We start from the raw sequence: 13,471 nt of genomic DNA, 5'->3' as shown, positions 1-13,471 counted from the left end.
TCTCTTGTGGGCTTTTTAGTCTTCAGGCCTCTGTGGATGGCACAGTGGTTCTCAGCCTTCCGAATGCTGTAATCCTTTAACAGTTCCTCATGGTGTAGTGACCCCAACCACAAAACTACTTTCCTTGAGAGTTCATAACTGTAATTTTACTACTGTTATGAATTGTAATGTAAACTCTGTGTTTTCTGATGGTCTTAGTTTGGCCAGGTGTGGTGACATTGTGTTTTCCTGCTATGGTAAGACACTCTGACCAAAAGTAACTTGGGGAGGAAAAGGATGATTTGTCTCACACTTCCAGGTCACAGTCCATCGCTGAAGGAAGTCAAGACAGGAACTCAAGCAGGAACTAAGCAGAGACCATAGAGGAATGCTGTTTACTGACTCACTGACTGGTTTGTGTTTAGCTAGCTTTCTTATGAGGCCCAGACCCACCAGCCTAGGGATGGTGCCACCCAAGGTGGGCTCGACTCTCCCACATTATCCACCAATAAGATAGTCTCTCGCAGAACAATCTGATCATGGTAATTGAGGTTTCCTCTTCCCAGATAACTCTAGGTTGAGTCAATTTGAGAATACAACCTAATCGGGCCTGAGAGGCCAGCATCTTTATCCACTGAGCCATCTCACCAACCCAGCGTATCTCTTTTGAGCAAAATTTTCTTGGGTGACGTGAATGCATGAGCACTAAAACAAAGGAAGGTAGAATACTAGAAGAGGAAATCCGAACTTCAAGTTATTTTCCTTTCTGGGGAAATAAAGATGTCTTGACTTTGATGTGGCACTTCTACACCTACAGATTTATCCTAAAAATAACTACATAGAATAAATATGGGACTGGGAGAAGGCTCAGCGGGTAAAGTGCTTGGAGCTGAGTTCTGTTCTCCAGAATCCATGTTTTTCAAGAGCGTACAGTGGGGCTGGGTAAAGTGTGTGCTGTGTGAGCAACAAGACCTCAGTGTGGATCCCAGCTCCCACATAAAAGCCAAATGTATGGCATACGTCTGTAATACGTCTGTAACCCCAGCGCCAGGGAGCTGAGACAGGTGGATCCTGGGACTCACTGGCTAGCCAGTCTAGCCAAACAAGTAAACTCCAGGATCCATGAGCAACCTTGTCGCAAACGTAAGGTGGAAAGCAATGGAGGGGGACACAAGACATAAGCCTCTAGACATGCACACATGGACAAATACAAATGCACACACACACACACACACACACACACACGGTGGGGGGGTGGGAAGTGTGGTCTTTTGGTCCAACGTGTGAATGTCTAAGAAGCTACACCCCAGAACAACAGGCAAAACATGAAGTGAGGCAGCAGATTGATAACATTGTTTAATTAATTAATGTGTTTATTGTGTGTGTGTGTGTGTGTGTGTGTGTGTGTGTGCAAGCGTGTGCGCACCACAGCACTGGTGTAGAGCTGAGAGAACAACACGTGGGAGTCAGTTCTCTTCTTCTGTTAGGTGGGTGGTAGGAATTGAACTCACATCTCCAGACTTTGTGGCAAGCCCCTTTACACACTGCACCATCTCGCTAGCCCTAAATAGAAGTTCTTAAAGAGAACAAAAATAAATGCGAGAGAGAGAGAAAACGTGCACAGACTCACAATTTTTTTAAAAATCTTACAACACATGAATCAAAGAAAAACTTTCAAGAGATTTTCTTTGACTAAACAAGAATAAAATACAATTTATTAAAATTTATGAGACTGTAGTCAGACAGAAATGTACAGCTTTGAATGCTTATATTAGAAAAACAAAGATCTAAAATCAGTTGTCTAAGCTTCAGTAAGACACTCAAAACACACAAAAAAAGACACTCAAAACAGAAGAGCACAATGAAATTAAAAAAGGAAAATAAGAGAAAAATCAATAAAACCCAAAGTTGGTGCTTTGAAATGGCAAATGGCATTGACAAACCTCTAGCCAGACTAAGAGGGAAAGCCCTATGAGAAATGGAAAAGGGAGGGCAGGAGAGATGGCTCACTGGTGCAGGCACTTCCTGATCCTCTGGAGGACCAGATTTTGATCCCCAGCATGCGCACTGCATTGGGTGGCTCATGAGCATCTCTAACTCCAGATGCAGGGGAGCTGACACTCCCTTCTGGCCACCATGGGCACCTACACACACCACACACACACACACACACACACCATACACAAATAATAAGACAAATACTTTTAAAAAGAAGTGAAAAAACATCTGGGCATAGTGGCATTTGCCTTTCATCCCCACATTCAGAAGACAGAGGCAGACAGATCTCTACAAGTTTGAGGCCAGCCTGGACAACATAGCAAGTTCCAAGCAGCCAGAGCTACACAGTGAGACCTCCCCACCCTTGGAAGAAAAGAAAAAGAAAAAGAGAAATGGGAAAAGGGGAATCACTACAGACCTTGTAGATGTTAAATGAATCACAAAAACAATATAAATAGGGCTGAAACAAGGGCTCAACAGATGAACTAGCCTGCTGCTTCCACATAGGACCCGTTCTCAGCCCCTGCTGCAGGCAGGTCATGTGTCAGTCAGTCTGACTCCCAGCACACATGCTGGGTGTCTTACAATCGCCTGTAACTCCAACTACAGGGGTTCTGATGCCCTTTTCTCTCCTCTGTACTCAGGTGCACAAACCCCCACACAGACACACATAAATACAAATGATTAAATATAAATAAGATCTAAGTAGCTGTGCCCTCAGCTTTGAAAACCTAGATGAAACGAACCAATTTGCTGAGAGAACAGTCTAACAAAACAGTTAAGAAGACAGGAGCAATCTCACAAAACCCCTCTCTGTCAAAGAGCAGAATAAATAATAACTCTGAAACAGAGTATCAGGCACAGATGGCCTGAGCATTTAAGAAAGAAATCATGCCGATTCTCTGCAAAATTTTCCAGAAGTTAAAAGCAGAAGGAATACTTCCTAATTCATTCCATGAGGACATTATTACCTCCAAACCAAATCCAGACAAGACATTCCAAGAGAAGAGGGCTACAGACCAATATATCTCATGAACACAGACAAGAAAACATTAGCAAATTAGTCTAACAAGATATAAAAGGATTACAAAGCCATGTGGTAGCATGCCTGGAATCCCATCACTTCAGAAGGTAGGAGCAAGAGAATCACAAATCTGAGGTCAGCCTGGGCTATATAGTGAGATCCTGCTCTCCCTCCCATCCCCCCAAAATTACAGGTGTTAGGATGGTGGCTTAGTGGTTAAGAACACTTACTCCGAAAGTATAAAGTTCTGAGTTCAAATCCTCATCATGTAAGTAAAAAGCTGTATATGCCTGTTACTCAAGAATTAGGGGTGGTGATGGGGGGATCCTGGGAGCTTTCTGGGCAAGCAGCCTAGTCAAGCTTCATCTTGCGTGAGAGATCAAGTCTCAAAGCTATAAGGTGGAGAGCTATAAAGAAGGACACTTGATGTCCTGCATGTGCACACAGGAGTACGTCCATGCAGACATCATACACACACACACACACACACACACACACACACACACACACACACTATGACCAAGTGGGATTGCCCCCAGGTGCACTTAACTGGTTTCACATTAAAAGAACAACTGATATAATCCATTACACCAAGAGACCACAGAAGAAAAATCACATGACGATTTTGACCCATGAGAAAAGCAGTTGACCAGATCCAGCACTGGTGGATGATAAAATATACTTTTCACCATTATTGAAAATAATGAGAGACTTCCTCGAGTTGGCAAAGAACATCTAGGAAAAAAAAAAACTCTACCACTCCCATTTCCCTGAATGGTCAGAGGTGAAGTGTTTCTCACGATGGTGAGAGATGAAGGGTTTCTCACGAAGATCAGAACTAATGCACCTTTTACCCCTGCCTTCCAACATCAACTGGAGGCTATAGATAGTACTGGAAGGAAGAAAAGGTATATGGAGAGGGATGGAGAGATGGCTCCATGGTTAAGAGCATGTACTGCTCTTCCAGAGGGCAAGAGTTTGGTTCCCAGCACCCACATCAGGTTTATGACCACCTGCCTGTAATTCCAGCTCCAGGGACTCCAAGATACACACGCACAAACCCCCACACAAGTTTATGTACTTAAAATAATAAAGATCAATCATTTTTAAATAAGATAAAATAAAAGGTATGCAGAGCAGTAAAGAAAAGCTAAAAATGTCTTTGATTGCAGATTATATGGCTGTGTAGGTAGAAAACCCTGAACAATGTTTTGATGCTTCTCTGTTTATTTGATTAGTGGGTAGAGGGCATGTGCCTGCCATGGTGGACGTGTAGAGGTCAGATGATAATGTCTGAGACTTGGTTCCCTCTTCTACAATGTGGGTTCTGGAACTGAACATAGGTCATTGATGGGGAACCTTGTTAGCCAACCATCTTTAAGAGGTGTGCATCTCTGTGTGCACTCTCTCTGCACCTTTTCCCATGGGGCATTGCTGTGCTTGGATTTCTTGTTTCCTGTTTCGTGAGTTTTCCCCTTATAATAAATAAAATATAATAAACATAATTGTTTTATCCTTAGCTGGCATAGTTATTTCTACAGGTCATCAGGCTTGCAGGCAAGTGCCCTTTCCCACCGAGCCATCTCTCCAACCCCCACACCTAAAATAACTGACAAAAGTATCTTGAAATTGATCACATAAAGTTGCGGGATACAGATTATGATGACATAGAGTCAGCTTTGACTGTCAACTTGACATAACCTCAAATCACTTGGAAAGAGAGTCTCCATGTGGGATCTTCAACGTTGACTATCGTCATGGCTGTGGAAGACTGTCTTAGTTAACTGATGTGGAAAGCTCTGGCCCACTGTGGGTGGCACCATCCCTAGCCAGGAGGGTCCTAAATGGATAAAAGTGGAGTCATTGAACTGAGCACATGTAGTTGGAACAGCGGGCTGCGTTCCCGGTGCCCGGCCGCCCGCATGGCTAGCTTTACACCTGAAATAATTATATGGAAACTGTATTCTTTTAAACATTTCTTGGCCCATAGCTCTAGCCTCTTATTGGCTAACTCTCACATCTTGATTAACCCATTTCTAATGAGTGTAGCACCATGAGGTGATGTCTTACCAGGAATATTCTTAACCTGCATCCATCTCGGAGAGGAGAGCTATGGTGACTGGCTCACTTCCCTTCTTCCCAGCATTCTGTTTGGTCTACTCTACCTATCAAAATTCTGCCCTATTAGGCCAAGCAGCTTTCTTTATTAATTAACCAATGAAAGCAACAGATAGACAGATGACCCTCCTCCATCAAGCACAAATAATAAAGTTATCTAGCGAGCAAGAATTCATTTCTCTCTTCTGTCTTGATTGTGGATGTGATGTGACTAATGTCTTCAAGTCCCTACCGCCTTGATTTCCCCTCAGTGGACTATAACTCAGAATTGTAAGCTGAACAAACCCTTCGTCCCCTAAACTGCCTTTGGTCAGAATATTTTGTCACAGCAACATAAATTAAACTAGAATACAACATTAATAAACAAAAGCGACTACTCTGTTTTCCTGTATAACAGCAGTGGGAAGTTGGACTTGAAATTCAAAAGAGTATTTATAGTAGTGATCCCCAAATGAAATTAGATATAAACCTAAATCTGATGGTAAGTATGAGGTGAGCTACAAAATAGTGAGGAAATAAGAAAGAAAAATATTCCACGTGAACAGTAAGACTTGATATTGTCAACATGTTGGGTCTTACCAAGTTGATTTCCTTTGACACAATATCATTATCAAAATGCCCAGAAGTTACTTTATGGATATAATCAATTGCTACAGCTACTATAACTAAAGCACTCAGAGCAGCCAATTCAATTGTAAACAACAAAGTCGAAGTCTATTACTGCTGGGCTTCAGAATGCCTGGAAAGTTACAGTAAGCAAGAGGGGGGTGTTACTGCTGGGCTTCAGAATGCCTGTAAAGTTATGGTAAGCAAGAGTAAGTCACATCAGTGGGGCAGAACAGGGAGCTCAAAACTAGACTCACATAAATTCAGGCAACTGGTCTTTGACAAAGGATCAAAGAAACGCAATGGAATAAAGACAGTTTTATCAACTGGACATCCTGAAGCTGACCTTAAGCCCCTCACAGACATGAACTCAACATGGATCGCAAACCTAAGTATAAAATACTGTGCTATGAACTCCTGGAGACAGTGTAGGAGATGGATCACAAACCTAAGTATAAAATACTGTGCTATGAACTCCTGGAGACAGTGTAGGAGAAAGCCTAGGTGGCCTTGGGTATGGCAGCGAGCTCCAGAAGGGCAGTCTGTGAAAGTTGTAGTTATAATTGGGGCTTGTTAGAGTAAACTCTGCCCTGCAGGTACACTAACAGAATGAGAAAATGAGCCACAAGCTGGGGAACAGGTCTATGGATGACATGAAGGATCGACAGACAAGCAGGCAAAGAACTCTCAAGACTCGGCAATAATATAAACAAATAGCAGCTTGTTTAAAACACGGACAAAGCTGGGCAGCGATGGGGCACACCTTAAACCCTAGCACTTGGGAGGCAGTGGCAGGCGGATCTCTACAAATGTGAGGCCAGTCTAGTCTACAAATCAAGTTCCAGGACAGCCAGGGCTATTACACAGAGAAACCCTGTCTCGGAAAACCAAAAAGTAAATAAAAATAAAATAAATAAAAATAGAAAATGGACAAAGGACCTGAACAAATACCTCCAGAAAGAAATAGACAGATAGCAAGCAAGCGTATGAAAAGGTGTTCAATGCCCTTTGCCCAATGCATTACAAAGGAAAATGCATACCATTGCTGGTCTATTTTCAGTTCTGTTGGCTGTTATAATACACCCTGATGAAAAGCAACTCAGGAAGGGAGGAAGGGGCTATTTTAGCTCAGATTAGTCCATGAGCACAGGGACTTCAAGCAGCTGGTCACATCACCTCCATGCTCAGTAGAGAGAGAAGGAATGCACACATGCCCATCTGCTTGCTTGCGTGTTTGCAGCCTCCCCCGTTCTATCTCTAGTTTTATTCTATTTATTTTTGGTTTTTTCGAGACAGGTTTTCTCTGTCTAGCACTGGATGGGATGTCCTGGAATTCCTGTTGTAGACCAGTTTGTCCTCAAACTCACAGAGATCCACCTGCCTCTGCCTTCCAAGAGCTAGGATTAAGGGTGTGAGTCATCCACCACGCCTGACGTAGACTCCTTGACGTCAGACTTATTCTTTCATCCTAACAAGGCAAAAGGAACTGCTCCTAGCCTTGTATGTCTGAGTCATTCAGGGCAAAAGGTCTTGGTGTCTGACAGTCTTAAAATACAAAATGCAGCATTTGGTACCACTCTGAGTCACTAGGCAAGCTTTCCTTCGGTCAGGCATCAAGGCTGCCCCTGGGATCCTGGTCCTGGGTGTACAAGGCACTCAGGGAATACGGTGTCAGGGTAGGTAGGTTCATGCTGCAGTGTTTTGTTTTTTCTCACAGTCTGGAAACATTCTATATCATTTGTATATACCTTATGTGACATGATGCTGGGTGGGATACCTGACAAGGTAGACTTCTTTTGTCTCATACTCTGAGGATACAGTCCATACATGGTGAAGAAGATTCAAGGCTCTTGCAACCCCAGTCAGCTAGCTAGCTAGATCTCTCTCTCTCTCTCTCTCTCTCTCTCTCTCTCTCTGTCTGTCTCTTTTCTATGTAGTACTGACTATCTTATTACTTGACTTGTAGACTAGGCTGGCCTTGAACGCAGAGAGACCCTCCTGCCTCTGCCTCCCAAGATTAAAGGTGCGGGCCGCCACACCCTGCTACTTTCTCCATTGTTTTCAGTCCTGGACCACAGGACCACAGCTCATTAAATGGTGCCAGCTACGTTAAAGTCCTTCTCCCTCAGTTAACCCAGTCTAGAAAATCCCACAGTCATTCATGTCCAGAGATACATTTCCATAGTTATCTTAGGTCCTGTCAAGTTGGCAAGGTTAACCATCACAGTCCAGGGACACTGACTGTTGCTCCTTCTCCTCAGAGAGGCCGTGTGGAGACCCACCATCCTTCCCACACACCATCCTCCAGGGTCGCACTGGCTTGGAGATGGGGGATGAGCTGCTGTATGTGTGTGCACCAGGCTCCGTTCCAGGCCGTCGAGAGACCGCCTTCACCTTGCTGTGCAACAGCTGTGGGGAGTGGTACGGACTAGTACAAGCCTGCGGGAAAGGTAAGCACCACCTGCCTGCGTGGAGCCCACACAGGGCTTTGAAGGTGACCCCCCTTTCCACCCACAGACATTGAGAGCTTCTACGTCTGGGAATATATGTGCCTAGCATCTCACAACTCCCTTCTCCATCTTCCTGCTGGAAGTGAATGGTTAACAATGTCCCACCCCTCTTCTCTAAGGAGAGACTTGACCCAGGTGTTAAAAAAGTCGTTGTTTTTTTAAGTTTGTATTATATTACTTTATGTCTTATGGGTGCTTTGTCTGTCAACCCAGAGCTTGCCAATATAAAAAGAGATAGTCTTGCTGTCCAGCTTGAAAAACAGCAACAAAAACAAAAAAGTGTCTTGAAAAAAACAAAACAAATACAAAAAAGAAAAAGAAAGAAAAAATGTTAATTTACATACCATAGGTTTTCTTATGGAATATTTATAGTTAATATGTTATAAATACTTTTCCCAGCCTGGGAGGTATATCTCATTCATAAAGTATTTGTCCTGGAACTCACTCTGTAGACCAGGCTGACCCCTAACTCAGAGATCCGCCTGCCTCTGCTGCCCAAGTGCTGGGATTAAAGACCTGTGCCACCTCACCCATACCTTGTTTTTGTTTTTCTTGATCAGGTTTGATCAGGTTTGTTTTCCCTCCAGTAAAGGAATTAAAAGGCAGCAGTTTATATAGTCCTGGGGGTCGGACCCAGGGCTACGGGACGCTAAGCAAGCAGTCTAAGTGAGCTACACCCTAATCCATAAACAGAATTGTTAAAAATAAAGATTCTGTCCCAGTCTGCGGCTTAATCTTGTTATTCTTCAGAGCACGTTTTAATGCATGGGTTGTTTTTTTGTTTTGTTTTTATCCATTTTATAACCTTCCAGACCAGAGTGGGTACATTTAGGGTGGTTTAGACTAGCTGCAAACTCTGGGGACTATTACAAGCTTTTTGGTATTAGATTTTAAAAACTGAATTATATAAACTAAAATGAATTCCCATTACAAATACATTTTTTTTGTTAGCATAGCTTTTTAAATTCCCTGTGAAATTATTCCAGCAGTGTCCCCAGCTGTTCTCTCCAGTTGGTTAGCAGTTTGTGGTAAGGAAAGCCGCACAGAAAGGCGGGTGCTGGAGGGCTCTGCCCATCAACTCTAGCGCCCACCCTCACCCAGACCGGCAGGGCACCGTTCTCCAGAGGCACTGAGGTCGCACCTTCCTGTAAGCCACACCTATCTACCAAATGGCTGGTTTACCGGCCGGAGGAGGATGGGAACTAAAAGCAGGTTTTGTGTGTTCCAGAAGGTGTTTATTTTCTCACTGTGATGAGGAGTCAAAGCTCTCAACTGATTCTGGCTGCTTCACTTGGCTGGCTGGACAGGCCTCCACAGTTCTCCTTACTCAGAAGAGCTAGCATGTAAAACGTCTGTGTCCTAGTAAGAAGTGTGTGTGTGTGTGTGTGTGTGTGTGTGTGTGTGCGTGCGCATGCGTGTTCGACAACATGGTCATAGTGGCACACACCTGTAATCTTGGGAGGTGGGAAGGACAAGAAGAGAGGAAGCTGAAGGCCATCCTTGACTGGAAAGCAAGTTCAAGGCCAGCCTGGAATACATGAAAATACACCTGGAAAAGAAACAGAAAAGGACAGGGACTATTGTTCAACTGGTAGCGTGCTTTCCTAGCACCGTCTGTGGTGACACACACCTGTGACACATCAGAACAGTTTGGAGGTGAAGGCAGGAGGATCTGAAGCTCAATGCTATTCTTGGTTGCATAGTGAGTTCTAAGCCAGCCTGGGCAACGTGAGCTTTTTTTTTTTTTTTGAGGGTTGGAGAAGATTATTTTGGAAGGAAGGAAGGAAGGAAGGAAGGAAGGAAGGAAGAATAGATGGGGAGGAGAGAAAAATTAGACAAGCTTAGGGACAGCCATTCTCCTGACACTACAGAAAACATAATTGGAACCTAAGGAACCTGGGAGGTGGGGATTTACCCGTTTGATAGGGTATGAGCATTCCATATCAGAAGCCCTAGGTTTGGTCCCTGGCACCACACACAGTATGCATGGTAGCACACACCTGTCACCCCAGTGCTTGGGAGGTGGAGGAAAGAGGCTCAAACCGTCAAGGTCACCTCTCTGCTACACAGCAAGTTAGGGAGCAGTCTGGGCTACAAGAGACAGTCTTAAAACAAGAACTAAACACACATGGAACGTGGGGTGGAAGGTTCTACTGGCCCTTTGGAGTCTTGGGGCTCACCATGGGGACGAGGACTAAAGGCTTTAGTGTCCAGGTTTTCTGCTTCTGCCTTTCTTGCCCATAGTCATTGTCTCCCACTCTGGCCACTTTTGTGTGGCCACTTTTGGAGCCAGGGGCAGAGGCCACAGTACGGCTTCATCCCGAGGTCAGGTGGCGGTAGCTGTACTGGAGCACACGAGAGAATGGAGAAGAGCGGGTGGGTCTGTGAGCCAAGAGAACCGCAGAGGCGCGTTAGGAGGCCAACAGGAGGTGCTTGCTACTGGGGTGGGAACTGTTCTCTTTGCACCAGTGGCCCAGAAAGAAAAATGGCCCTAAAGAAAAACCTAGGTTTGGCATAGTAAGAACCCGATAGAAACCAGACCCAGCATGGAAATCTGTGGCATCCTGCTCAAGGAGCAGTGCGCTGAGGTTTTATGTAATTAGAGCAACAAGCAGTTATAGTTAGATACTGAGCACAGGAAAGAGGCGTGCCAGACAGTGCTGCCAGCCTGGGAGTGGAAACCAAGATGTGTGGATTTGGACAGGAGAATGGAAGACTGAATAGCTAGACCCAGACCAGGGCTCTAAAGCCAGAGCTATAAAACACCAGCGTGTGAGCGAGCACAGCAGGCCAGTTAGCCCAGCGGTCAGCGCTCGCAGGACCAGCAACACCTGGGCTAAGTCTAGGAGATAAACCATTCCCATTCTTTTAGGACTCAGGAAAACAGAGAGGAGTGGCCTGTCTTCAGCTCCCTCAAACCCTCCTACCATTTCAATATCCTAAGTAAATAATCTTTAAAATGACAAGAGTTAGGGCTGATAGGATGGTTCGGGGGTAAAAGCACTTGCCACCAAACCTGAAGACTTGGGTTTGAGCCCAAGAACATACGTGATAGAAAGACAGAACTGACTTCTAAATATCTCCTGACCTCCACACATGTGCTCCGTCTCTGTCTCTGTCTCTGTCTCTGTCTGTCTGTCTGTCTCTCTCTCTCTCTCTCTCTCTCTCTCTCTCACACACACACACACACACACACACACAAAATTATTTAATTAATGTTTTTAAAAAACCAAGCAAGCCAAACCAGCCCTCAGCACCCTTGGGCAGCCTACTCTCCCTGCCAGCTCCACCACATGTCTTCCCCGTCTCCTCCATGAGAATCAGGGATTAAAATGTGTCAATGGTGGGCCACACCTTTAATGCCAGAGCTCAGGAGAGAGGCAGGAGGATCTCTGTGAGTCCAAGGGCCCCGGGGAGAGAACGCTCCCTTGGTCCCCTTCCTCATTCCCTCTTAATCACTTCATGACTGCAGTACAGCCCTAGTTCACCCCCACTCAAAAAAACCCACTGAACAGAAGGGCCATAGCATCTCCTGAAGCCTGGGAAGCCAAGCACAACTCCTCAGCTTTCATTCCCCCGACTTCTGGAGCCACTAAGCCCTCTGAGTCCTTCTGTGCAAAACCATGGCTTCTTTACTCGTCACCCGAAACACCAGCTTCCCGGCTTCTCCACTACCTCCTCGTCCTCTGCCTCATGGGCTTCTTGGGGCGCCCGGCGACTAGCAATTGGTTTGACTCAGCTCTATAGACACACTTAAGAAACTGACCAATGACAGCACATGACGTGGGCCAGTCTACCTAACCAGGGTGAGTGCTCATCCAAACCCATGTGCCCCCAGCTCCAGCCCTCAACATACTTCCCCAAAGAGCTGTTCTCCAATCTGAAGCAGTTCCCTAACCTAAAAAAGATGCTCGCTGGACAAAACAAACATGAAAGTGAGTAAAATATTTGTTGAAGATGTGTGTGTGAGAGAGAGGGCGGGGGGATATCTGTGTATCTTGTTTAGGGTTTTTTTGGATTTATTATTATTTATTTTGTGTGGGCAGATGTGCCATTGCACCTGTGGAGTTCAGAGGACAAACTGTAGGAGTGGGTTTTTTCCTTTTACTATGTGGGACCCAGATACCCCACACAGGTCCTTGGAGCTGGCAGTGAGCACCTTTACCCCATGAACAAGCTTGACTTCTCTGTATCATGTTGCCTAAGGGTTTTTTGGGACAATATCTCCTGTTGATCAAACTGGGTCTAGAACTCATCTTGTGATTGAGGATGACCTTGAACTCCACACCCTCTTGCCTGAACCTCCCACATTCCAAGGTTACAAAAGTCTGACTTTCTCTAGCCTTTCTTTTTAACGCCCCTGGTGTGATTAGCCATGGACACAAGACACATCTCAGTTTGGCACTAAGAAAAGAGCTGTTACCAGCCAAGTATCTGTTCCACGCTATTGCTGTCCTGGGAATTGTGATGTTTTCTTCCTAAACCTTGGTTTACAGCTTCACTTACATTTAACAAACCTCCCACTTCAGTTATAAAAGTATCTGACTTATCCCAGGCAGATACACCTGTGAACCCATTATCACAACCAAATACAGGACTCCAAGGTTAGAGAGATGGCTCAGTGGTCATACACTCCGCCTCATTTAGTCTTTGTAAGTGTGAGTATATTAATGGCTAGCTCCAGTGTGCAGATGGGGAAACTGAGGTTCACAAGCTTCCTTGACTTGCCTATGTCATACAGACATGAAAACAATCACAGAGCTGGGACTTAAAGCAGGCCCGAGTCATTCCACTGTCATCCTGGGATCGTGGTGCCTCTGCCAGGAACCTCAACACTTCTAGCAAGCAAAGGCCAGGCGCTCGCTCCCAAACTCTTTTGCTTGTGCTCTTGTCTCGGAAGACATTCTTTTGGTTTCTTAAATCAACTTCAGTCTCTATTTTTCTCTGCCATTTGGGCTTCGTTTTCCTCATTGACTCAAATATGAGCCCAAAGCTGGATTTAGAACTCCCTCGTCGATATGACCATATTTGTGCAGCGCTTCATTGAGCCACTGGCTATTTCTGGCATGTCTGGGTGTCTTTTTATAAAAAGACTATTTTTAAAGACTGTGTAGCCAGGACCAGAGGGCAAAGAAAACCAATGTGAAGGTTTTCCAAAATGAGACAGGACAAGGACAGACAGTGGTGGCATCAGGAGAACCCTGGAGCTCTGGGTTCCTTCTGGACATTGGCCCCT

General features: G+C 45.0%; 1 protein-coding gene across 1 annotated transcript in view; it reads left to right on the top strand.

The window, feature by feature from the left end:
- Susd5 (sushi domain containing 5) overlaps positions 1 to 13,471 on the top strand; it is a 43,706-nt gene that overhangs the window by 17,756 nt on the left and 12,479 nt on the right. The window contains exon 4 of the mRNA XM_041676784.1: positions 7,987 to 8,175. Coding sequence (XP_041532718.1) covers positions 7,987 to 8,175 — 189 coding nt within the window. The remainder of the gene's footprint in view (positions 1 to 7,986; positions 8,176 to 13,471) is intronic.

This window comes from Microtus oregoni, unplaced genomic scaffold, assembly GCF_018167655.1.
Source record: "Microtus oregoni isolate MIOR12 unplaced genomic scaffold, Mior012 000028F_ref0000031, whole genome shotgun sequence".
Taxonomy (NCBI): Eukaryota; Metazoa; Chordata; class Mammalia; order Rodentia; family Cricetidae; genus Microtus; species Microtus oregoni.
Note: the sequence above shows the minus strand (reverse complement) of the source record. Positions and strands in the feature narration are given on the sequence as shown.